Raw genomic sequence first — 20,208 nt, forward strand, 5'->3', positions numbered from 1 at the left:
ACAAGCTTAGATCACTTACTTCAGGCAACTGGAATTCAGTTATATAACATTTCCCTCCACCAAAAGAGACTATTAGAATACAGACTGCAATTTTATGTTTAATTTTTTGAGTCTAGTTGATACACAGTAACAAAATGGCAATAAGTACATACTTATCAGTAATTACTTTAAATGTAAATGGACTTAATTCTTCAATAAAAAGACATAGGGTCACTGAATGGATTAAAAAAAGAAAAGACCCACTTATATGGTACCCACAAGAGACTCGTTTCAGACTAAAGACACATGCAGACTGAAAAGTGAAAGCCTAGAAAAACATATACCATGCAAATGGAAGAAGAAAAAAAAGGGCCAGGGTAGCAATACTTATAACAGACAAAATAGACTTTAAAACAAAGACCGTGGATGCAAAAAAACCTCCACAAAATATCAGCAAACTGAATTCAACAATACATTAAAAAGAATCATTTACCACAATCAAGTAGGATTTATTCCAGGGATGCAAGGATGTTCAATGTTTGCAAATCAATCAGCATGATACATCACATTAACAAGAGAAAGGATAAAAGCCATATTATCATCTCAACAAATGCCAGAGTATTTGACAAAATACAATATCCATTCATGCTGAAAAACTCTCAACAAAGTGGATTTAGAGGTATGCCTCAACATAATAAAGGCCATATATGACAAACCTACAGCTAACATCATACTCAATACTGAAAAAACTGAGCTTTTTCTCTTAGATTGGGAAAAAGACAAAGATGTCTACTTTTGCCACTTTTATTCAATATAGTACTGGAAGTCCAAGCTACAGCAGACAAGAAAAAGGAGTAAAAGGCATTCAAATTGGTAAGGAAGAAGTAAGACTGTCACTATTTGCAGATGACATGGCATCATATAAAAAAAAAACCTAAAGTCTCCACCAAAAAAAACTACTAGAACTAATAACTGAACTCAATAAAGCTGCAAAATATAAAATTAATATGTAGAAATTTGCTGCATTGCTATATACTTATAATGAAATAGTGGAAAGGGAAATTAAAAAATCATCACACTTACAACTGCCCAAAAACAATAAAATACCTAGGAATAAACTTCACCAAGGAGGTGAAAGACCTGTGCTCTGAAAATTATAAAACACTGATGAAAGAAATTGAAGACAATACAAATAAATGGAAAGATATACCATGCTATGGATTAGCACGCACTAATTAATTTTGTTAAAATGTCCTTAGTACCCAAAGCAATTAGATCCAACGTAATCCCTGTCAAAATACCAATAGCATTTTTCACAGAACTAGAACAAATAACCCTAAAATTTGTATGGAACTAAAAAACATCCTGACTAGCCAAATCAATCTTGAGAAAGAAGAACAAAGATGAAGGTATCACACTCCCAGACTTCAAACTGTACTACAAAGCTCTAGTAGGAAAAGTAGTATGGTAATGGAACAAAAATAGAGACATAAATCAATAGAACAGAATAGAAAGCCCAGAAATAAACCCATGTTTATATGGTTACTTAAAAAGAGGCACAAACATACTATGGAGGACAAGACAGTCTCTTCAGTAAATGGTGTTAGAAAAACATATGCCAAAGAAAGCATATATGCAAAAAAAAAAAAAAAAAAAGAATGATACTGGACCACTTTCTTACACCATATAGAAAAACAAATTCAAAAGTCAATTAAAAACTTACATGAAAGGCCTGAAACCATAAAAATCCTAAAAACATAGGCAGTAATTTCTTGGACATTGGTTTTAAGATTTTATTTGTTTATTTATGAGAGAGAGAGAGAGAGCACAAGCAGGGGAAGTGGGAGGCAGAGGGAAAAGGGGGCTCCCCACTAAGCAAGGAGCCCGATGTGGGACTCTGATCCCAGGACCCTGGGATCATGACCTGAGCAGAAGGCAGATACTTAACCAACTGAGCCACCCAGGCATCCCTGGACATTGGTTTTAGCAATCTTTTTTTGGATCTGCCTCCTCAGGCAACAGCAACAAAACCAAAAATAAACAGTTGGGACTACATCAAATTAAAAAGATTGCAAAGTAAAGGAAACCTTCAGCAAAATGAAAAAGCAACCCACTGAATAGGAGAAGATATTTGTAAAGTATATATTCAATAAGGGGTAAATATCCAAAATATATAAAGAACTCATGCAATGCAACACCAAATAACCACAATGTGACTTAAAAATGGGCAGAAGATAGGGGCGCCTGAGTGGCTCAGTCAGTTAAGCATCAACTCTTAGTTTCAGCTCATGTCATGATCTTGCAGTCGTGGGATTGAGCCCCATGTCAGTCTCTGCACTCAGCACAGAGTCTGCTTCAGATTCTTTCTCCCTCTCTGCCCCCCGCACTCACTTTTTCTCTCTCTCAAATAAATAAAATCTTTTTAAAAAATAGGCAGAGGACCTGAATAGACATTTTCCCAAGGAAGACATACAGATGGACAACAGACACATGAAAAGATGTTCAATATCACTCATCATCAGGGAAATGCAAATCAAAACCACAATATCACCTCACACCTGTCAGAATAGCTGGTAACAAACCCTCATGCACTAATGGTGGGAATGTAAAATTGGTGAAATCACTATGGAAAACCCTGTGGAGATTCCTCAAAAAATTAAAAATAGAAATACCATACAATCCAGCAATTCCACTATCAGGTATTTACCCAAAGAAGATGAAAACGTTAATTTGAAAAGATATATACACCCCTATGTTCCCTGCAGCACTATATGCAATAGCCAAGATATGGAATCAACCTAAGCAACCATCAACATATGAATGGATAAGGAAGTTTAGTGTGGGATGTTACTCAGCCATAAAAAGAGTGAAATCTTGCCATTTGCAACAACATGGATGGACCTGAAGGGTGTTATGTTAAGTGAAATAAGTCAGACAGAAAAAGACAAATACTGTATGATTTCACTTATATGTGGAATCTTAAAAACGAAACAAATGAGCAAACAGAGACTCAGAAATACGGAGAACAAAGTGGTGGTTGCCATAGGGGAATGGGCAAAACAGGTGAAGGGGATTAAGAGGTATAAACTTAACTGCAATAAAATAAATAAGGACATAAAGTATACAGTGATATAGAGTATAGCATAGGGAATATAGTAAATAATATTGTAATAACTTTGTTTCTTTTTTTTTTTTAAAGATTTTATTTATTTGACAGAGACAGAGACAGCCAGCGAGAGAGGGAACACAAGCAGGGGGAGGGGGGAGAGGAAGAAGCAGGCTCATAGCTGAGGAGCCTGACGTGGGGCTCGATCCCATAACGCCGGGATCACGCCCTGAGCCGAAGGCAGACGCTTAACCGCTGTGCCACCCAGGCGCCCCAATAACTTTGTTTCTTTAATGTGACATTTCTTATTTTCACAATCAGAAAGTCAAATAGGAAATATCAGCACTTTTACAACAGCAAAGACCTTTCCACTTCTCCATTCACACAAGCTTGTACCTTGCTTCTTTTGCTCATTACTTAATGAGAACCAATCTGAAATGCTGGGCTCTGAGAGAGTAGGGGGCTTGGCTTAATTTTCTTTTTTCTTTTCTTTTTTTCCCAGTAACATTTGCATCCCCTCTTTTATTTATTATTCAGAATTTAGGCCATCATCTTCAAACATACAGGAAAGCTAGTCATATTTGAAATATTTATAAATGAATTAAGCAGTACAAAGAAAAATTCTTAAGTTAGTCCAAGTTTCACATGATTTTTTTTTAAAGTAATCTCTATACCCAAGTTGGGGCTTGAACTCATGACTCCGAGATCAAGAGTCACACGGTCTATCAACTGAACCCTCCAGGCGTCTCCATTATTGTAATATCTTTGTAATAGAAGATAACAACATTTATGGTGGTGAGCATTTTGTAATGCATATAAATGTTGAATGAGTATGTTGTACACCTGAAAGTGATATAATATTGTATTATGTATGTCAACAGTCCTTCAATTAAAAAAAAACCACAACAACAACAAACAACCAGGACACCTGGCTGGCTCAGTGGGTTAGTTTCTGACTATGGATTTTTGTTCAAGTCATGATCTCAGGGTCATGAGACTGAGCCCCACATCGGGTTCCACACTGGGTACGGAGCCTGCTTAAGACTTCCCTCTCCAGGGGCGCCTGGGTGGCACAGCAGTTAAGCGTCTGCCTTCGTCTCAGGGCGTGATCCCGGCGTTATGGGATCGAGCCCCACGTCAGGCTCCTCAGCTATGAGCCTGCTTCTTCCTCTCCCACTCCCCCTGCTTGTGTTCCCTCTCTCGCTGACTGTCTCTATCTCTGTCAAATAAATAAATAAAATCTTAAAAAAAAAAAAAAAGACTTCCCTCTCCTTCTGCGCTTCTGCACCCCCCCACCCCACTCTCTCTCACACTCTCTCTCTCCCCCTCCCAATCAAACAAAACAAAACTCTTCGACAAAACAGGAAAGAATGTCCAATGGAAAAAAGTCTCTTCAGCAAATGGTGTTGGGAAAATTGGACAGCAATATGGGGAAGAATGAAACTAGACCACTTTCTTACACCATACACAAAAATAAATTCAAAATGGATGAAAGACCTAAATGTGAGACAGGAAACCATCAAAATCCTACAAGAGAACACAGGCAGCAACCTCTTTGACCTCAGCCATAGCAACTTCTTACAAGGTAAGTCTCCAGAGGCAAGGGAAACAAAAGCAAAAATGAACTATTGGGACTTCATCAAGATAAAAAGCTTCTGCACAGCAAAGGAAACAATCAACAAAACTAAAAGGCATCCTACAAATGAGGAAGATATTTGCAAATGACGTACCTGATAAAGGGTTAGTATTTAAAATCTATAAAGAACTTAGCAAACTCAACACCCCCAAAAACACAAATAATCCAGTTAAGAAATAGAATATATGTATAGACATTTTTCCAAAGACGACATCCAGATGGTCCAACAGACACATGAAAAGATGCTCAGCATCACTCATCAGCAGGGACACGCAAACCAAAACCACGATGAGATGTTATCTCACACCTGCCAGAATGGCTAAAATTGATAACACAGGAAACAATAGATGATGGCGAGGATGTGGAGAAAGGGGAACCCTCTTACACTGTGGGTAGGAATGCAAACTGGTGCAGGCACTGTGGAAAACAGTATGGCGGTTCCTCAAAAAGTTAAAAATAGAGCTACCCTATGATCCAGCAATTGCACTACTAGGGATCTACCCCAAAGGATATCCCATACTGATTCAAAGGGGCACATGCACCATTATGTTTATAGAAGTACCATCAACAATAGTCAAATTATAGTAAGAGCCCAAATGTCCATTGACTGATGAATGGATAAAGAAGATGTGGTATATATCTACAATGGAATATTACTCAGCCATCAAAAAGAATGAGATCTTGCAATTTGCAACAACATGGATGGAGCTAGAGTATATTATGCTAAATAAAATAAGTTAGAGAAAGACAAATACCATATGATATCACTCATATACGGAAGTTAGGAAACAAAACAGATGAATATAAGGGAAAGAAAAAAAAAGAGGGAGGCAAACCACAAGAGACTCTTAACTATAGGGAACAAACCGAGGGTTGCTGGAGGGGAGTGGGCAGGGGATGGGTTAAATAGGTGATGGGGATTAAGGAGGGCACTTGTTATGATGAGCACTGGGTGTTAAATGTAAGTGACGAATCACTAAATTCTACTCCTGAAACCAATATTACACTGTATGTTAACTAAGTAGAATTTAAATAAAAATTTGAAAAAACAAAAACCTCTAGCTAAATTGACCAAAAAAAAAAAAGACACAAAATATCAGTATCAGTATGGAAAAGAAAGCATGTCTATAGATCCTACAGATATTAAAAGGATTAGAAGAGAATACTGTGAACAACTCCATACCAATATATTCGACAATTTAGACTTGTTACGGTGGCAAACTTCTGAAAGACACATTACCAAAATAAGCACAAGAAGAACTAGAAAATCTTAATATTCCTATATTTACTAAAGAAATTAAATTTGCAATGAAAAAGAAGCAATATGTATATTTATATAATTTTTAAAATTTCAAAATTTTATTTTAAAATGCAAATTACTTAGAATTGTCAAAGCAATTTTGAGGATGAAGAACAAAGTCAAAGAACTACCTGATTTCAAGATTTTCTATAAAACCACAGTAATCAAAACAGTGTGTTCCTGGCATATGGATGGACAGACAATAAAGGAGAACAGAATTCCCAGCAGTAGACCCACACGTATATGGGCAATTGATTCTCAACAAAGTTGCCAAGATAATTCAAAGGAGGAAAGGATAGTCCTTTTGACAAATTATGCTGGAGTAACTACATATCCATACAGAAAAAATACTAACATTTATGCTATATACTTTAAACTTATAAAGTGCTTTCTGTCAATTATATCTCAATAAAACCAGAAAAAAAATCAACCTTGTCCTTTACTGCATATCCCATATATTAAAAAAAAAGAAAAAAAAAACTTCAATTGAATTGGACCTAACCTAAATATAAAATCTAAAACTATAAAAATGTAGAAAGAAAATATAAGAGAAACTTTTTACAACCATAGAACAGGCAAGGGTTTTTAGGGGAAAAAGTCATGGGCCATAAGAAGAAAATGTACAAATTGGACTTTATCAAAATAAAAGACACAGCTAAGATAATGAAAACATGGATGGACCTTAGCGGCGTTTTTGTTTTTTTTTTTAAGATTGATTGATATTTAAAGACTTATTTATTTGAGAGAGAAAGAGAGAGAGAGAGCGGGAGAGGGGCAGATGGAGAGGGGGAGAGAGAATCCCAAGCTGATTCCCTGCTGAGTGCAGAGCCCAACTCGGGGCTTGATCCCACAACCCCAACATCGTGACCTGAGCTGAAACCAAGAGTCAGACCGATGCTCAACTGACCTAGCCACCCAGTCACCCCTTAATGGCATTATTCTAGGTGAGATAAGAGAAAGACAAATGCCATATGATTTCACTTACATGTATGAAAAGGAAGGAAGGAAGGAAGGAAGGAAGGAAGGAAGGAAGGAAGGAAGGAAGGAAAAACCAACCCCACACACACAAAAAAAAAACCAAATTCATAGATGAACAGATTGGTGGTTGCCAGAGGCAGGGGGAGAAGAGAGAGGACAAGATGGGGACAGTGCTAAGAGAATAAAAAGCCACAGACTAGGAAAAAAATCATGCACTTGGTAAATGACTTATACTGAGAATGTACAAAGAATTCTCAATCTTCAATAAGAACCCAATTTTAAAATGGGCAAAATATTTGAACAGACACCTTATCAAATAATACACACAAATGGCAAATAAGCCCATTAAAGGTGCTCAACATCATTAATCATCAGGGAAATCCAAATTAAAAGTACAAGGAGAGACCACTACATGCCTTTTAAAATGGTTAAAATTTAAAAAGACAACCACACCAAGTCTTGCTGAGGGTGTAAGCAGCTAAACGTCTCCTACCTTTACAGTCGAAACATAAAATGTTATACCTGCTTTGGAAAAGTTTGGCAGTTTCTTAAAAAGTTAAATATTTGCCTACCATGTAACCCATACATTCTATTCGTAAGAATTTATCCAAGAGAAATGAAGGCCTATGTCCACACAAAGACCTGTACACTAATGTTCCCATTAGCTCAATCTATACAAGCCAAAAACAAAGAAACAACCCACATGTCCATCAACAGGTGAACGGATAAACAGTTATTCATCCATACAAGGGAATACTACTTAGCAATAAAATCAATGAATTCATGCAATGATGTTGCTGACCTTCCAAATAATTATGCTGAGTGAAAGAAGTCAGACCAAAAAAGCACATGATTCCATGATAATGCCGGATTCCATTTACCTAAAATTCTAGGAAATAAGTATCCATCTCTAGTGACAGAAAACAGATCAGTGCTTGCTTTGGAATGAGGAGGGCAGGAGGAAGAGATTACAAAAGGGCAATGGGAAACTTTTGGGGGTGATGGATATGTTCATTACTTTGAAGTGATGGCATCACAAGTCTGTACATCGGCCAAAATGTATTGCACTGTACACTTTATGTAGTTTATTATATTAATTCCACCTCAAAAAAGCTGTTAGAAATGGAAAAGATATAGTATTTATAAAATATGTATAGAATATAACAATAATGAAACAACAGAACACTCCATATCCATCACCCAGTTTAAAAAAGTAAATGTCACCAGGGCCACCTGGGGGGGCTCAGTGGATAAGCCTCTGACTCTTGATTTCAGTTCAGATCATGATCTCAGGGTTGTGGGATCCAGCCCAGCCCAGGTCTCCCTACTCGCAGGAGTCCGCTTGAGATTTTCTCTCCCTCTGCCCCTCCCCCTCCCCCTGCTCACGCTCTCTAAATAAAATCTTTTAAAAAGAAAAAGAAAAAAATGTTACTATTATTTTTGAAAATTTCTGTGTTCCCTGACCCACCCTAAAGCCAAGGCTTTCTTGTTAAAAACAGATGAATGCTTGAAACTATTTTCTGTACACTTTAGGTTTTTAGTTTCCCACAGATGAGCATTCTGCGGACGATTTTTATCTAAATTAGCTGAGTAACGTAGCAGTCCTGCACAATTTGAAGATGAAACTTCCCCTTTAAAAAATGGGCGGGCCAAAACAGTGACTTAAAAATAACCCTGTTGAGTTATGAATGTCTGAGAGCCTCAGCCCAGAATGCAAAAGGGGGACATTCTTATTGACTGTGGCCAGGCAAGCGTGTCTATTCACTTCCTCTTTTTAAAAAAAACGGCGTCGGGGAAGGAGAGGGACCAAGTAAGTAGGAGGGGGGCACTTGGCAGCCGCCCTCCGGTAGGGTTTCACGAGGCTCCACCCACAGATTCTGTTTTCTTTGCAGATGTCACTGGAGCACCCGGAGGGGGCTTAAGTGCGCTGTGCTCATAAAACTGCGGCTGGAAACTCGCGGTAGTCCTAACCCGGCCAAGGAGAAGCGAGCGCTGCTTTGGAATAAGGGACTGTGATCAACTTTCCTTCTAAAGCAAGCTGGGAACCTTCTCCCTTTGCTTCATGGAAACTAAGCTGAATCTTTCGCCAAATGCCTATAAATTAGGTGAAATGGGGCTCTCGCCCCTGATTTGACTTCAGCGGCGTCTCTCTCTCCCAGCCGGTTCTTGCCTCTGCAGTTGATTGGCTCTGGAGTGTGGCCAGAGCTCTACCTCTCGCAATAAAGAAGTCCAGGGTAACTGGTTGGTGTCTCTCTCCTGAGTGATGGCTCTCACCATCTTTATCGTCAGGCTCCTCGTCTACATCCTGGCATCTCCCATGTTCCTGCTGAACTTTCTGGGCTTGTGGAGCCGGCTATGCAAACAATGGTTCCCCCACTTCATGCAGAGGTTCACCGTGATATACAATGAGCAGATGGCAGGCAAGAAGCACGAGCTCTTCGGCAACCTGCAGGATTTTGTGGGCCCCTCCGGGACGCTCTCCCTGCTGGAGGTAGGCTGCGGCACCGGGGCCAACTTCAAGTTCTACCCGCCGGGATGNCCAACTTCAAGTTCTACCCGCCAGGATTCAGGGTGACTTGTATTGACCCCAACCCCATTTGAGAAGTTCTTGATCAAGAGCGTTGCGGAGAACCGACACCTGCAGTTCGAGCGCTTCGTGGTGGCTGCGGGAGAGAACATGTCGCAGGTGGCAGATGGCTCCGTGGACGTGGTGGTCTGCACCCTGGTGCTGTGCTCCGTGAAGAGCCAGGAGCAGATGCTCCAGGAGGTGCGCAGAGTGCTGAGGCCGGTGAGTGAGGGGTTGTGAGGAGGACTAGGTCGTGGTAGCCCTATCACCTAGGCAGTTCTGTCAATTTCAGATGGATCAAACATTCAAACACAAAAAGTAAAGCTACTAGAGAAGGCACTGTTGAATTTTTAAAAATCTTAGAGTCAGAACGAAGCCATAAAGGGAAAGACTGATTCTGAATACATAAAATTTAAAAACTTCTAAGAGAGAGAGAAAAAAAAAGTACTATAAATGACGTACCAAAACATAGAAGCAGTATTTGCCAGGGATGATAGACAAAAAGGTTAACTGCCTTAATTTTATTTACTTATTTTTAAAGATTTTACTTATTTGTCTGTGAGAGAGAGAGTGAGCACAAGCAGGGCGAGCAGCAGGCAGGAGAAGCAGGCTCCCCACTGAGCAAGGAGCCCAATGTGGGACTCCATTCCAGGACCCTGGGATCATGACCAAAGGCAGATGCTCAACCGACTGAGCCACCCAGGCACCCCTCCTTCATTTTAAAAGACACTGCAAGAGATCAATAGGATTTTTACAAATAAGAAAAACAGAAGAAGAAAAAATAGAAAAAAATAGAAAAAAAGAAGAAAAAACAGCAGGAACAGAAATATAAATAAAAATAGCCAATTACAGGAATGCATGGGTGACTCAGTGGGTTAAGGGGGAACTCTTGATTTCTGCTGGGGTTCTAATCTCAGAGTAGTGGGATCACACCTCGCCTCCGGCTGGAGCTGGGCATGGAGCCTGCTTGGGATTCTCTCTCTCCTGCTCTTTCTGCCCCTCCCCCACTTCCTCCCTTGCTCTCTTAAAAAAAAAAAAAAGCCAATTATTTGATAAAAATGCTCAACCTTACACACAAAGAAACTAAAGCAAGATACATTTTTACCTATTATACTGTCAGAGGCTTTTAAGGTCAATATGGTATTGGGGTTTGTTTGGGAGGCAGAATACCCCCACAGCATTGGAGGAAGTGCCCTCTTTGGAGGGTAACTTGATAATATTCAAAACTTAAAGTGTACATAGTCCTTTATCCAGTAGTAATTTATCCTATAGCTATACAGCAGAAATATGCAAAAACTTGTCTATATATGCAAAGACATTCACTGGAGTATTTGTAATAACACGAATTGGAATTATCCTAAATGTCCATCAATAGGAGGCTGTTCAAGTAAATTGTCTGTCACATAGTATAAAAAAATTCTGTGCATCTGTTAAAAAGAACAAGGACGAGTTATCTATGTTAATATGAAAAACTCCCCGAGATAATGTTAAATGAAAAAAAGCAATCAAAACATAGACTATTATATAGAGTATAAGTCTATTGTGTGAGGGCTTATACCCACACACATATGTATATATACATATGTCTATATGTTCATGGGAATGATAGACAAGAAACTTTTTTTTTAAACATTTTTATTTATTTATTTGTCAGAGCACAAGCAGGGGGAGCAGCAGGCAGAGGGAGAGGGAGAAGCAGGCTCCCCACTGAGCAAGGAGCCCGATGCAGGACTCGATCCCAGGGTCCTGGGATCATGACCTGAGCCTAAGGCAGACACTTAGCCCACTGAGCCACCCAGGTGTCCCTTCTCCACCTATTTTAGAGAGAGAGAGAACACACGGGGGAGAGGCAGAGGGAGAGAGAGAATCTCAAGCAGACTCCATGCTGAGCGCAGAGCTGACATAGGGGCTCAATCATGATGCGAGCCGCAATCAAGAGTCAGATGCTTAACCAACTGAGCCACCCAGGTGCCCTGAAATGTTCTGATTCTTATAATCAAATGCTGGGTTCTTGTGTCCTAAGACAGGGCAGTGAGTGGGCAAGGCTAGTAAGTGTTTTGTTGACAGTGTTACCCCTACAAAGCAAGTAATGATTACCTACATTTTCTAGCAATCTAATGAGATCTCATTCTTGGTCATCTCCCTTAGCTCCTGTGAGGCACCCACTCTCTGCTGAATGTAACCAGGAGCTTTATTACAGTGTCGTTTAACCCTCACAACAGTCCTTTAAAGCAGAGACTGTCTTCATGGTGTGTTGAGGAAACAAAGGTTAGTTAAGAAACTTCCTCAAGGTTACACAGCTAGTGGCTCTGACTTTCCTGAATGCAAATACTCGTACTGCTGCATCACAGTGCTTGTCATCAGGGCCTTATCATCTCTCCGACTTCAATATTTCTACCACTTTTGCTGGCTGTTCTTCCTCTGCCCATCTCTAAATACTGGACTTTCTTTTTTGGCTCTCATTTCACTTAAATACAGCCCCAAGGCAATCTCATGGACCCCCCCCCCCCGCCAAAGTTTTCAATGACCGTGCATACCCAGATAGTTTCCAAATCTAAACATCTAGCCCAGATCTTTCTTCTAACCCCAGACCTGCATATCCAGCTGTCTACGCAACGGTCACCTGAACGGGTGACAGGCATCTCTTGCTTAACTTGTGTTCCCCCAAGGGCCACATCCGCCTCCCCAGACCTGGGTCTCCTCCTGTTCTCGTCTACGGAAATTTTTTTTTTTTAACCCACTCGGGAAATTCCAGGTTTTCCAATCCTGAACACAGGTCTTACACCTAACCACAGAACTGGGAAACTGCCATCTCCCCGCTCTCTGTCTGGGACACGCAAGGCTCGAGTAGCCAGAGGAGGCTAAGAAGAGTGTGACCATCACCATGGGTTTTGGAGGGGATTTGGAGGTCCCTTTCCCCTTACTCCCCATCGAGGTAGACGGGGAGGAGGCTTCCGAAGTCCTTCTGAGAACGTATAACCTCAATCTTGTCTACACTTCACCCACATTTATAGGACTGCTCTAGATGAAAGCAGCGGTTGCTAATTCCTACAGGACAGTGATTTACACATTATAGCCACTGAATAAAATCCCTGACGATACAGTGGTACCGTAACCTCAGTAATGCTTCTAGATGCTTCGGTATTTTAATTCATCACAGCATTTACATCCTTGTGACAATGGTACGGAAGTATAAGAGGTGACTGTTTAGCCTCAGGCAGTGCTGGGTGTGGACTCAGACTCTCTCACAGGTTTGCAAAGCAGAACCCAAGAACAATGTTCAGATGAAGTTAAAAAAAAAATTTTTTTAAGAAGAAGTTAGAAAAAATTTGTAATTAAAAGACAAACAACTTGGGTGCCTGGTTGGCTCAGACAAAGCATGTGACTTTTTTCTTTTTTAAGATTTTATTTACTTATTTGAGAGAGAGAGAGAGAGAGCACGCGCGAGCGTAAGCAGAGAAGGGGCAGAGGGAGAAGCAGACTCCCCACTGTAGGGAGCCCCACATGGGGCTGGATCCCAGGACCCCGGGATCATGACCTGAGCGGAAGTCAGCTGCTTAACAGACTGAGCCACCCAGGTGGGACTCTTGATCTCGGGGTTGTGAGTTTAAGCCCCATGTTGGGTGTAGAGATTCCTTAAAAATAAAATCTTAAAAAAAAAAAAAAAGGCAAACAACAAACTGGGGGAAACATTTGTAGTATACATAGTTTTATTATACTAAATGCCCTCACTAAGCAGTAAGAAAAACCCAACACCCTATTAGAAAACTGATAAAGAACATCAACAGACGAAACAGAAGTAGTCCAAATCCCCAAAAAGGTTTAGCAAAAAAAAAAAAAAATGTTATATATATTAAGAAATTAAAGATATGCATATTATTGAAAATGAAATACCATTTCACCCATCAAAACTGACAGGATAGAGGAAAAAGGATTGATGAGTCTGTTGGAAATGGCCACTTATACCCATTGCTCGTATGAATGTAAACTTGCAATGACTCTTCCAAAGGGCAATCTGACAACCTGCACCAACAGCTTTAAGGAGGCACAGACCTGGGCTCCTGGGTGGCTCAGTTGGTCAAGCATCTGCCTTCGGCTCAGGGCATGACCCTGGGGTCCTGGGATCCAGGCCTGCCGGTCATGTCGGGCTCCCTGCTCAGTGGGGAGTCTGCTTCGCCCTCTGACCCTCCCCCCCATAAATAAAAATATTTTAAATAAATAAATATTTTAAAAATAAATAAATAAAAATATTTTTAAAATAAAGAAATAATTAATTAATTAATTAATTAAATCTTCAAGGCGGCACAGACTTTTGACTCAGCCGTTCTACTTTTTAGCAAATTACTTATTTGGAAATAGAGATGGGCACCAAGATGTATGGATAAAGACATACACTATAATAGTATTTATAATAATGAAAAATTAGAAATAACTTCAATGAGAAGGATTAAGAGATGGTACCCTCAGTGGTGTGAAATACTGTGTAAAGAGCTTTTAAATCATGTTTTAGAATAATATTCAAATGCATAAATAAAATAAAGCAGGTTACAAAACAGAAGGTACATTCTAGTCCTAGTTTTAGGGAAAAGATACATATTCACATGATGTACACACAAAATCTTGACAGTAGTTCCCCTGAGAGGATAGAATAGTCCTTGTTTTTCTGTTTAGACTTTTTACATTCCCTAAGATCGACATATGGGCGAGGCGGTATTACCAGCCTCCGGAGCCAGACTGTCCAGGTTCAAACCAAGCCTGATCTGACATTTATAAGCTGTGTGACCTTGGGCAAGTTGCTCTTTTTTGTGTCACTCATTTTCCTCATCGGTAAACATAGGAATGATAATACTTACCAAATAAGTGTATCATAAGGATTAAAGCGAGTGGATACGTGATAGGCATTAAGGGTAGGACCTTGCAGGCAGGAACTGCTGCAAGTTTTAGCTATCATGACATATTACTTTTATGATCAGAAAGTGTGTTAATTGCGTTAGATTGGCAGCTCTGGATTAAATTTGACAGAAACTAAGAAACAGCGTCTTAGGGGCGCCTGGGTGGCTCAGTCGTTAAGCCTCTGCCTTCGGTTCAGGGCGTGATCCTGGCGTTCTGGGATCGAGCCCTGCATCAGGCTCCTCCACTGGGAGCCTGCTTCTTCCTCTCCCACTCCCCTGCTTGTGTTCCCTCTCTCGCTAGCTGTCTCTCTCTCTGTCAAATAAATAAACAAAATCTAAAGAAAAGAAAAGAAAAGAAAAGAAAAGAAAAGAAAAGAAAAGAAGAAAGAAACGGCGTCTTAGTAAGTGCTAATGTATCCACACCTTCTCATGAAGTTAGCCTTTAGGGCCCCTGAAATCGAAGCTTCCATCATCTTATAAACCTGTTCTTCCAAAACTAGAATCCTGTTTTTTGTTTGTTTTTTTTCCTTTCTCAGGGAGGGGCTTTCTATTTCCTGGAGCATGTCGTAGCTAAGAGCTCAAGTTGGAACTACTTCTGGCAGCAAATCCTGCATCCTTGCTGGTACATGCTGTTTGACGGGTGCCACCTGACCAGAGAGAGCTGGAAGGCGCTGGAGCGCGCGCGCTTCTCCGAGCTCAAGCTGCAGCACTTCCAGGCTCCGCTGTCCTGGGAGCTGGTGCGCCCCCACGTCTGTGGGTATGCTGTGAAGTAACCGGAGTGGGGAGCAGAGAGCCAACGGCTCATAGCTTCAGGCTACACTTTTACACTTAAAATACTAATTGAAACAAAGGAAGTCTTTTTTTTTTTTTTTAAGGTAAAGTTGCATTTCATCCCTAAGAATTTATGTTATAACCTCTTTGGCCATTTTCTGTCATCTCCCAGAGGGTCAAGACCAAACCAAAGCAACACAGGACTCTCCCTTAAAAGGAAACGCTGGGCTTCATAATTGAAGTTTACCATTATCCCCAAACTTTAGTTTATGTGATAACTTCCAAATCCTTCCCATTGTCTTATTTCAATTGCTACCTGGCAGATGTTCCTTTCACCCCTTCTTCGAGAGCTTGGTGTTAAGAACCAGTGAAATCACCCAAAAGAGGACTTGAAAAGGGAGAAGTGACAAGATCTTAATACTTCACAAACTGAACCAAGAAATACTAACTCGTTGAAAACCCAAATCGAAATAGCCCAGGTCTTTTTGAAAGAGAAATCTGAATCTATTTGTCGTTCTTAGTATCAGGGGGCTGGTTTTCTAAATTAAGCCACACCAGCTCTGCCCAGCGTTGTTGTTTTTACTCCCGGATTCCACTGACGTTTGTTTCCCTGCATCCCAGTCTCAAGTTCTTAAGATGACGATCGATGGTACTCGACACATTAGTATATCCAGAAAAACAGCTGAGGCGCTTCGGTTCCTTGAGTACATTTTCCTTATGATAGTAGCACATACTTTGCTGCATGTCTTAAACTGTAGGTAAGGAAAAGGCCCACTGTAACGAGGAAAACTTGTGTAATTAGGTACGCTTTGTAAGGGACCCTAAAACCTAGGCACTCTGCGACACATAGACGCGTATGGGGCGCCTGGGTGGCTCAATCATTAAGCGTCTGTCTGCCTTCGGCTCAGGGCGTGATCCCGGCGTTCTGAGATCGAGCCCCTCATCAGGCTCCTCTGCTATGAGCCTGCTTCTTCCTCTCCCACTCCCCCTGCTTGTGTTCCCTCTCTCGCTGGCTGTCTCTATCTCTGTCAAATGAATAAATATAATCTTTAAAAAAAAAAAAGAAAAAGAAAAAGAAGTAGACACATAGTTGGGGGATTATTCTGACCAAATTTCCACTCCTGTCCCAAGATGATTTCTTGGTTCCTTGCCGCCATGGAAACCTCTGAAAATCATAAGTGCTTTGAAAACAAGTGTTGGGTTGGTCAGTCAGAGGGATTAAGAATAGCATTTTCGGCAATAGTTTGTGTGTATTTTAATAGATTTAGCATATTTTCTGTAAAGTATAATGACTCTACAAATATGAAATCAATCAATCAATTCACATAGATTTTAAAAATGGAAATAAATGGTTTAAATCTTTGCTGGCTTGGCTTCATTTTTTTTTTTTATTGCCTCTGGGAGGGGAAAATTAAGCTCTTTGAACATACAGATTTTTCTTTCTACTGCCAGATAACTATAAACGCAGCTAGTGGATTTTAGAGAAAGCAATTTCGGAAGGATCAGAATGAGTTTTGAAAAGTTCAAGTCCAAAGACCCCCTCTTGTGAAATCCACAGCGTAGAAAGAAAGGACGCTTACTACTCTTACTATCTAACAATAACTGTTATTGTTATTGTCATGATGAGGTTGGGACGGTCATCTAAGGCCTCCTGAGCTCTACAACAGGAATCTCCTCCCTCTACAGTCTCCCCAAAGCAGGACCCTCCTTAACTACCCACCTCACTATTGGTCAGGTTAGTCTAGTGACTGAGAAATACGAAAAACCACGGGTTGACAGGCTGAACTGTTACCAGCACGCTGGAAGAGAATGCCCAAGTACGAAATGTACACCCATTCTTATCAACTCCTTCTTGTCTAAGTGGCATGGCAAATATTATCCTCACATTCTGTACAAAACGAAGATGCAGAGGAATAAATAAATGAGGTTTCTTACATTCTACAAGTTACCGAGCAGGTCCTAGAAGCCCCAATTCCCAAAACCACAAAACCCGTGTCGACGTCATCACTGCCACGTTACCTCCTCACTGCTTTCCTCCACGGGCCAGAAGGCACACACGTATGGTCATTCCAACAGCCTGTGGAAGTGACCTAAGCCCATGCAAAATGGAAACAGAAAAAGGCAAAACACATCCAACGTGCTGGTTAGGATTCCTTGGATTGCGAGTGGCACAACTCTGAACTGAAACAAGGCTTTTGTAGAAAAAGGACTTTTATGACTCAAGTTAGTGGAAAGCACAGGGACAGAGAGCCTCAGGCATGGCTTGAGCAGGGCTCTGCTGATATTCTCAGGTGTCCCGTCTGCCCTCCCGTCTGCCCTACCAGGTGGGGAGTCTGAGGGAGTAGTGCCGATCTTCATGCTTTCACAGGCCAAGACCAGCTGGAGAGAGCGACTGTTTTTGCAAACACTCCAACCAAAGTTCTGCATTGGGTCTCAGTTGCCTCCTACTGACAATACTGAGTCATAAGCCCATGGCTGAACCAATGGTACTGTTTAGACCCGATGGATTATGTGCTGCCTGGCTCGAGAACAGGTCACAGTGCCTCATTCCTGGGGCTGAGCACGCCCAGACCACATGCACTGAGACAGGGAGAGCTGTCATCCTCCAAATGAAAACAGGGCCTGTGACTGGGGAGAGCAGGGCTGCCCACCGAGAAGGCCCACCACAAACGCCCTCTAGAAGCACAGGGCTGCATTTCGATCAGACCCTGCCTGCTTTCCTGTGATAGATCACATAGCACCATGCTGAGAACGCCGGCAACGAGGAAAATAAAAGACAAAACGACACTGGCTTTGGCCTCAAAGTGACCAAAGTCCTGGCTGTGTCATTTGTTGACTATGTGACCTCGGGCAAGTTATGTCTCTAGTGTGTTTTCCACATCTGTCGATGAGGAAAATATCCACCTAAAGGGTTATTGTGAGGAATTAAGGAAGTGAAGCACTTGGTACTTAATAAACATTGAACTTTATTCAACAAATAGTTTCTGTGTACTTGGCTCGGGGCTCAGCGTGGGGCCCTGACTCAGCTCGACCTGCTCCTTGCCCTCACGGAGCCCACAGCAGGGAAAGATCTAGCTGCGAGGAGAAGTGCCAGGTGCCCTGCAAATGGAATCTGACCCAGCCAGGGAGGAGGGTCACGGGCTTCCTTGAGGAAGTGACATCCTACCTGAATTCCAGAGGACGTTAGTGTTTTGGTGTAAGAGGACAGCTTGAGCCATAGACAAATAAAAGGAGGAAACACAATCTGTTGGAGGAGCTGAAGGCCGGCAGGGCCCGGCACCAGAGCCCCAGGCGAGGAGTGGGGCTGTCGACTTACACCAGCTTCTTCCTTATCTTGTTAAGCCCCTGGATCTGTGAGTGCGGTACTTAATATTAATGGCTAGCAAAACAAAACACCACTGAAATTGCTTATACTTATATCATAAAATATTCTGTTCCTAAGTTTTCTAATATTGTACTTGTTTCTTTTGAATTCCTACACACTTCAGACTTGACTAACAAGTGAAGCAAACATTGTGTAACAGTTCCTTTTGTACTCTTGATCCTTAACAGAAGACTTTCTCTTTGGCATTGCTTTAAAAAACCCAGATCTTAACACAACTGAAATTCAATTCTTGTTAATCTACTAAGGCCATCAGAGTGGACTGAATCACAGCCGCCTAATGTCAACAAAAGCAAAAAAGAGAACTGTTCAGTAAGCATCACTTTAATGATTTCAATACCTAAAACCAAAAGCACTCAGGCAACAGTAAAGAATAATCAGAATCCCCTGACCCATGGAACCACCAGAACCAAGAACAGAGGTCATGTTAATTGAGGGCACAGGAAATGAATGTAGAGTGCCCATGTTCCCAATTTCTAGTTAACAAACATAACAAGAACAAACCATAGTAATTTGCCAACCAAGAAAGGTATTTATTTTATTCCCACAGGTAAGTGTTTGGGAACCTGTAAAGAATTACACAGAAACAAGGAAAATGACCATTCAGAATTTACCATTCTAAAAGTAAACATTTCTCATGTCCAACAGCCTTAATTCAGGCTGTGTCTTTCTCAATCTTTAAAATGTGTCTGACACTGTGTCAACCTTTTCCTTGGAATGATCCTTTTACTCCATGACTCTAATAGCTAACAATATAAATGTCCATTTATTATGTGCCTCCTTTATGCCAGGCACCAACTTTTTACACAATTATTTTTTTTAAGATTTTATTTATTTGAGGGAGAGCAAGCAGAGAGAGAGAGAGCAAGAGCACGAGCAGGGGGAGGGGCAGAGGGAGAGGGAGAAGCAGACTCCCCGCTGAGCAGGGAGCCTGATGCGGGGCTTGATCCCAGGACCCTGAGCTCAAGACCCGAGCCGAAGGCAGACACTGAACCGACTGAGCCACCCAGGCGCCCCTACACAATTATTTTATATAATACTCATAACTCTACAAGGCAGGTAAGTTACCTACAACTGACAAATGAGAAAGCAGACCAGTGGATGTGCTATCATTTGCCCAAAACCACATGGTGAGTGGTCACAGCAGGATGCCTACATAGCTTACCTGATTGCAGAGCCCAGGCCTCTCCACAATGTTAGTGCTTCTTGAGGTCTTCTCGAACACAAGGCCCTGTGGTGAATGGTCCCTCAAGACTCATTCGGTCTGTGTTCAATCCCTTGAGGCTTGCTTATACTCCTAGGTTGTGAGCCATCACCTATTTGAAAAAGATTCTTAAACCTCACACTTTTGCCATTCCTCTGAGAATTGAACATGTCAAAAACAAAATTCACTGGGTCCTTCCCTAAATAAGCAACATTTTCCAATTTCTTCAACACCTATAATTATTTCCCAAGACCAAATAGAGATGCCCTTCTAGAAAGAATTTGCTGGCTGTTTCAAGAAGCTTCCTCCTAGAGAAATCTCTTAGCATTCACTAATACTCACGGGTGTGATTTCACACCACCAATCTCTTCTTCCTTTCTTCTACACGCCAGAC

The 20,208-nt window shown here is 41.2% G+C and overlaps 1 protein-coding gene across 1 annotated transcript; it reads left to right on the forward strand.

The window, feature by feature from the left end:
- Positions 1 to 8,697: 8,697 nt before the first annotated feature.
- Positions 8,698 to 16,591, forward strand: METTL7A (methyltransferase like 7A). Its single transcript, XM_002921571.4, is given in 4 exon segments — positions 8,698 to 9,538; positions 9,541 to 9,593; positions 9,595 to 9,787; positions 14,994 to 16,591. Coding segments are annotated over 4 exon segments (759 nt in total). The 5' UTR covers positions 8,698 to 9,262; the 3' UTR covers positions 15,231 to 16,591.
- Positions 16,592 to 20,208: the final 3,617 nt, after the last annotated feature.

Source organism: Ailuropoda melanoleuca, chromosome 16 (assembly GCF_002007445.2).
Source record: "Ailuropoda melanoleuca isolate Jingjing chromosome 16, ASM200744v2, whole genome shotgun sequence".
NCBI classification, from domain to species: domain Eukaryota; kingdom Metazoa; phylum Chordata; class Mammalia; order Carnivora; family Ursidae; genus Ailuropoda; species Ailuropoda melanoleuca.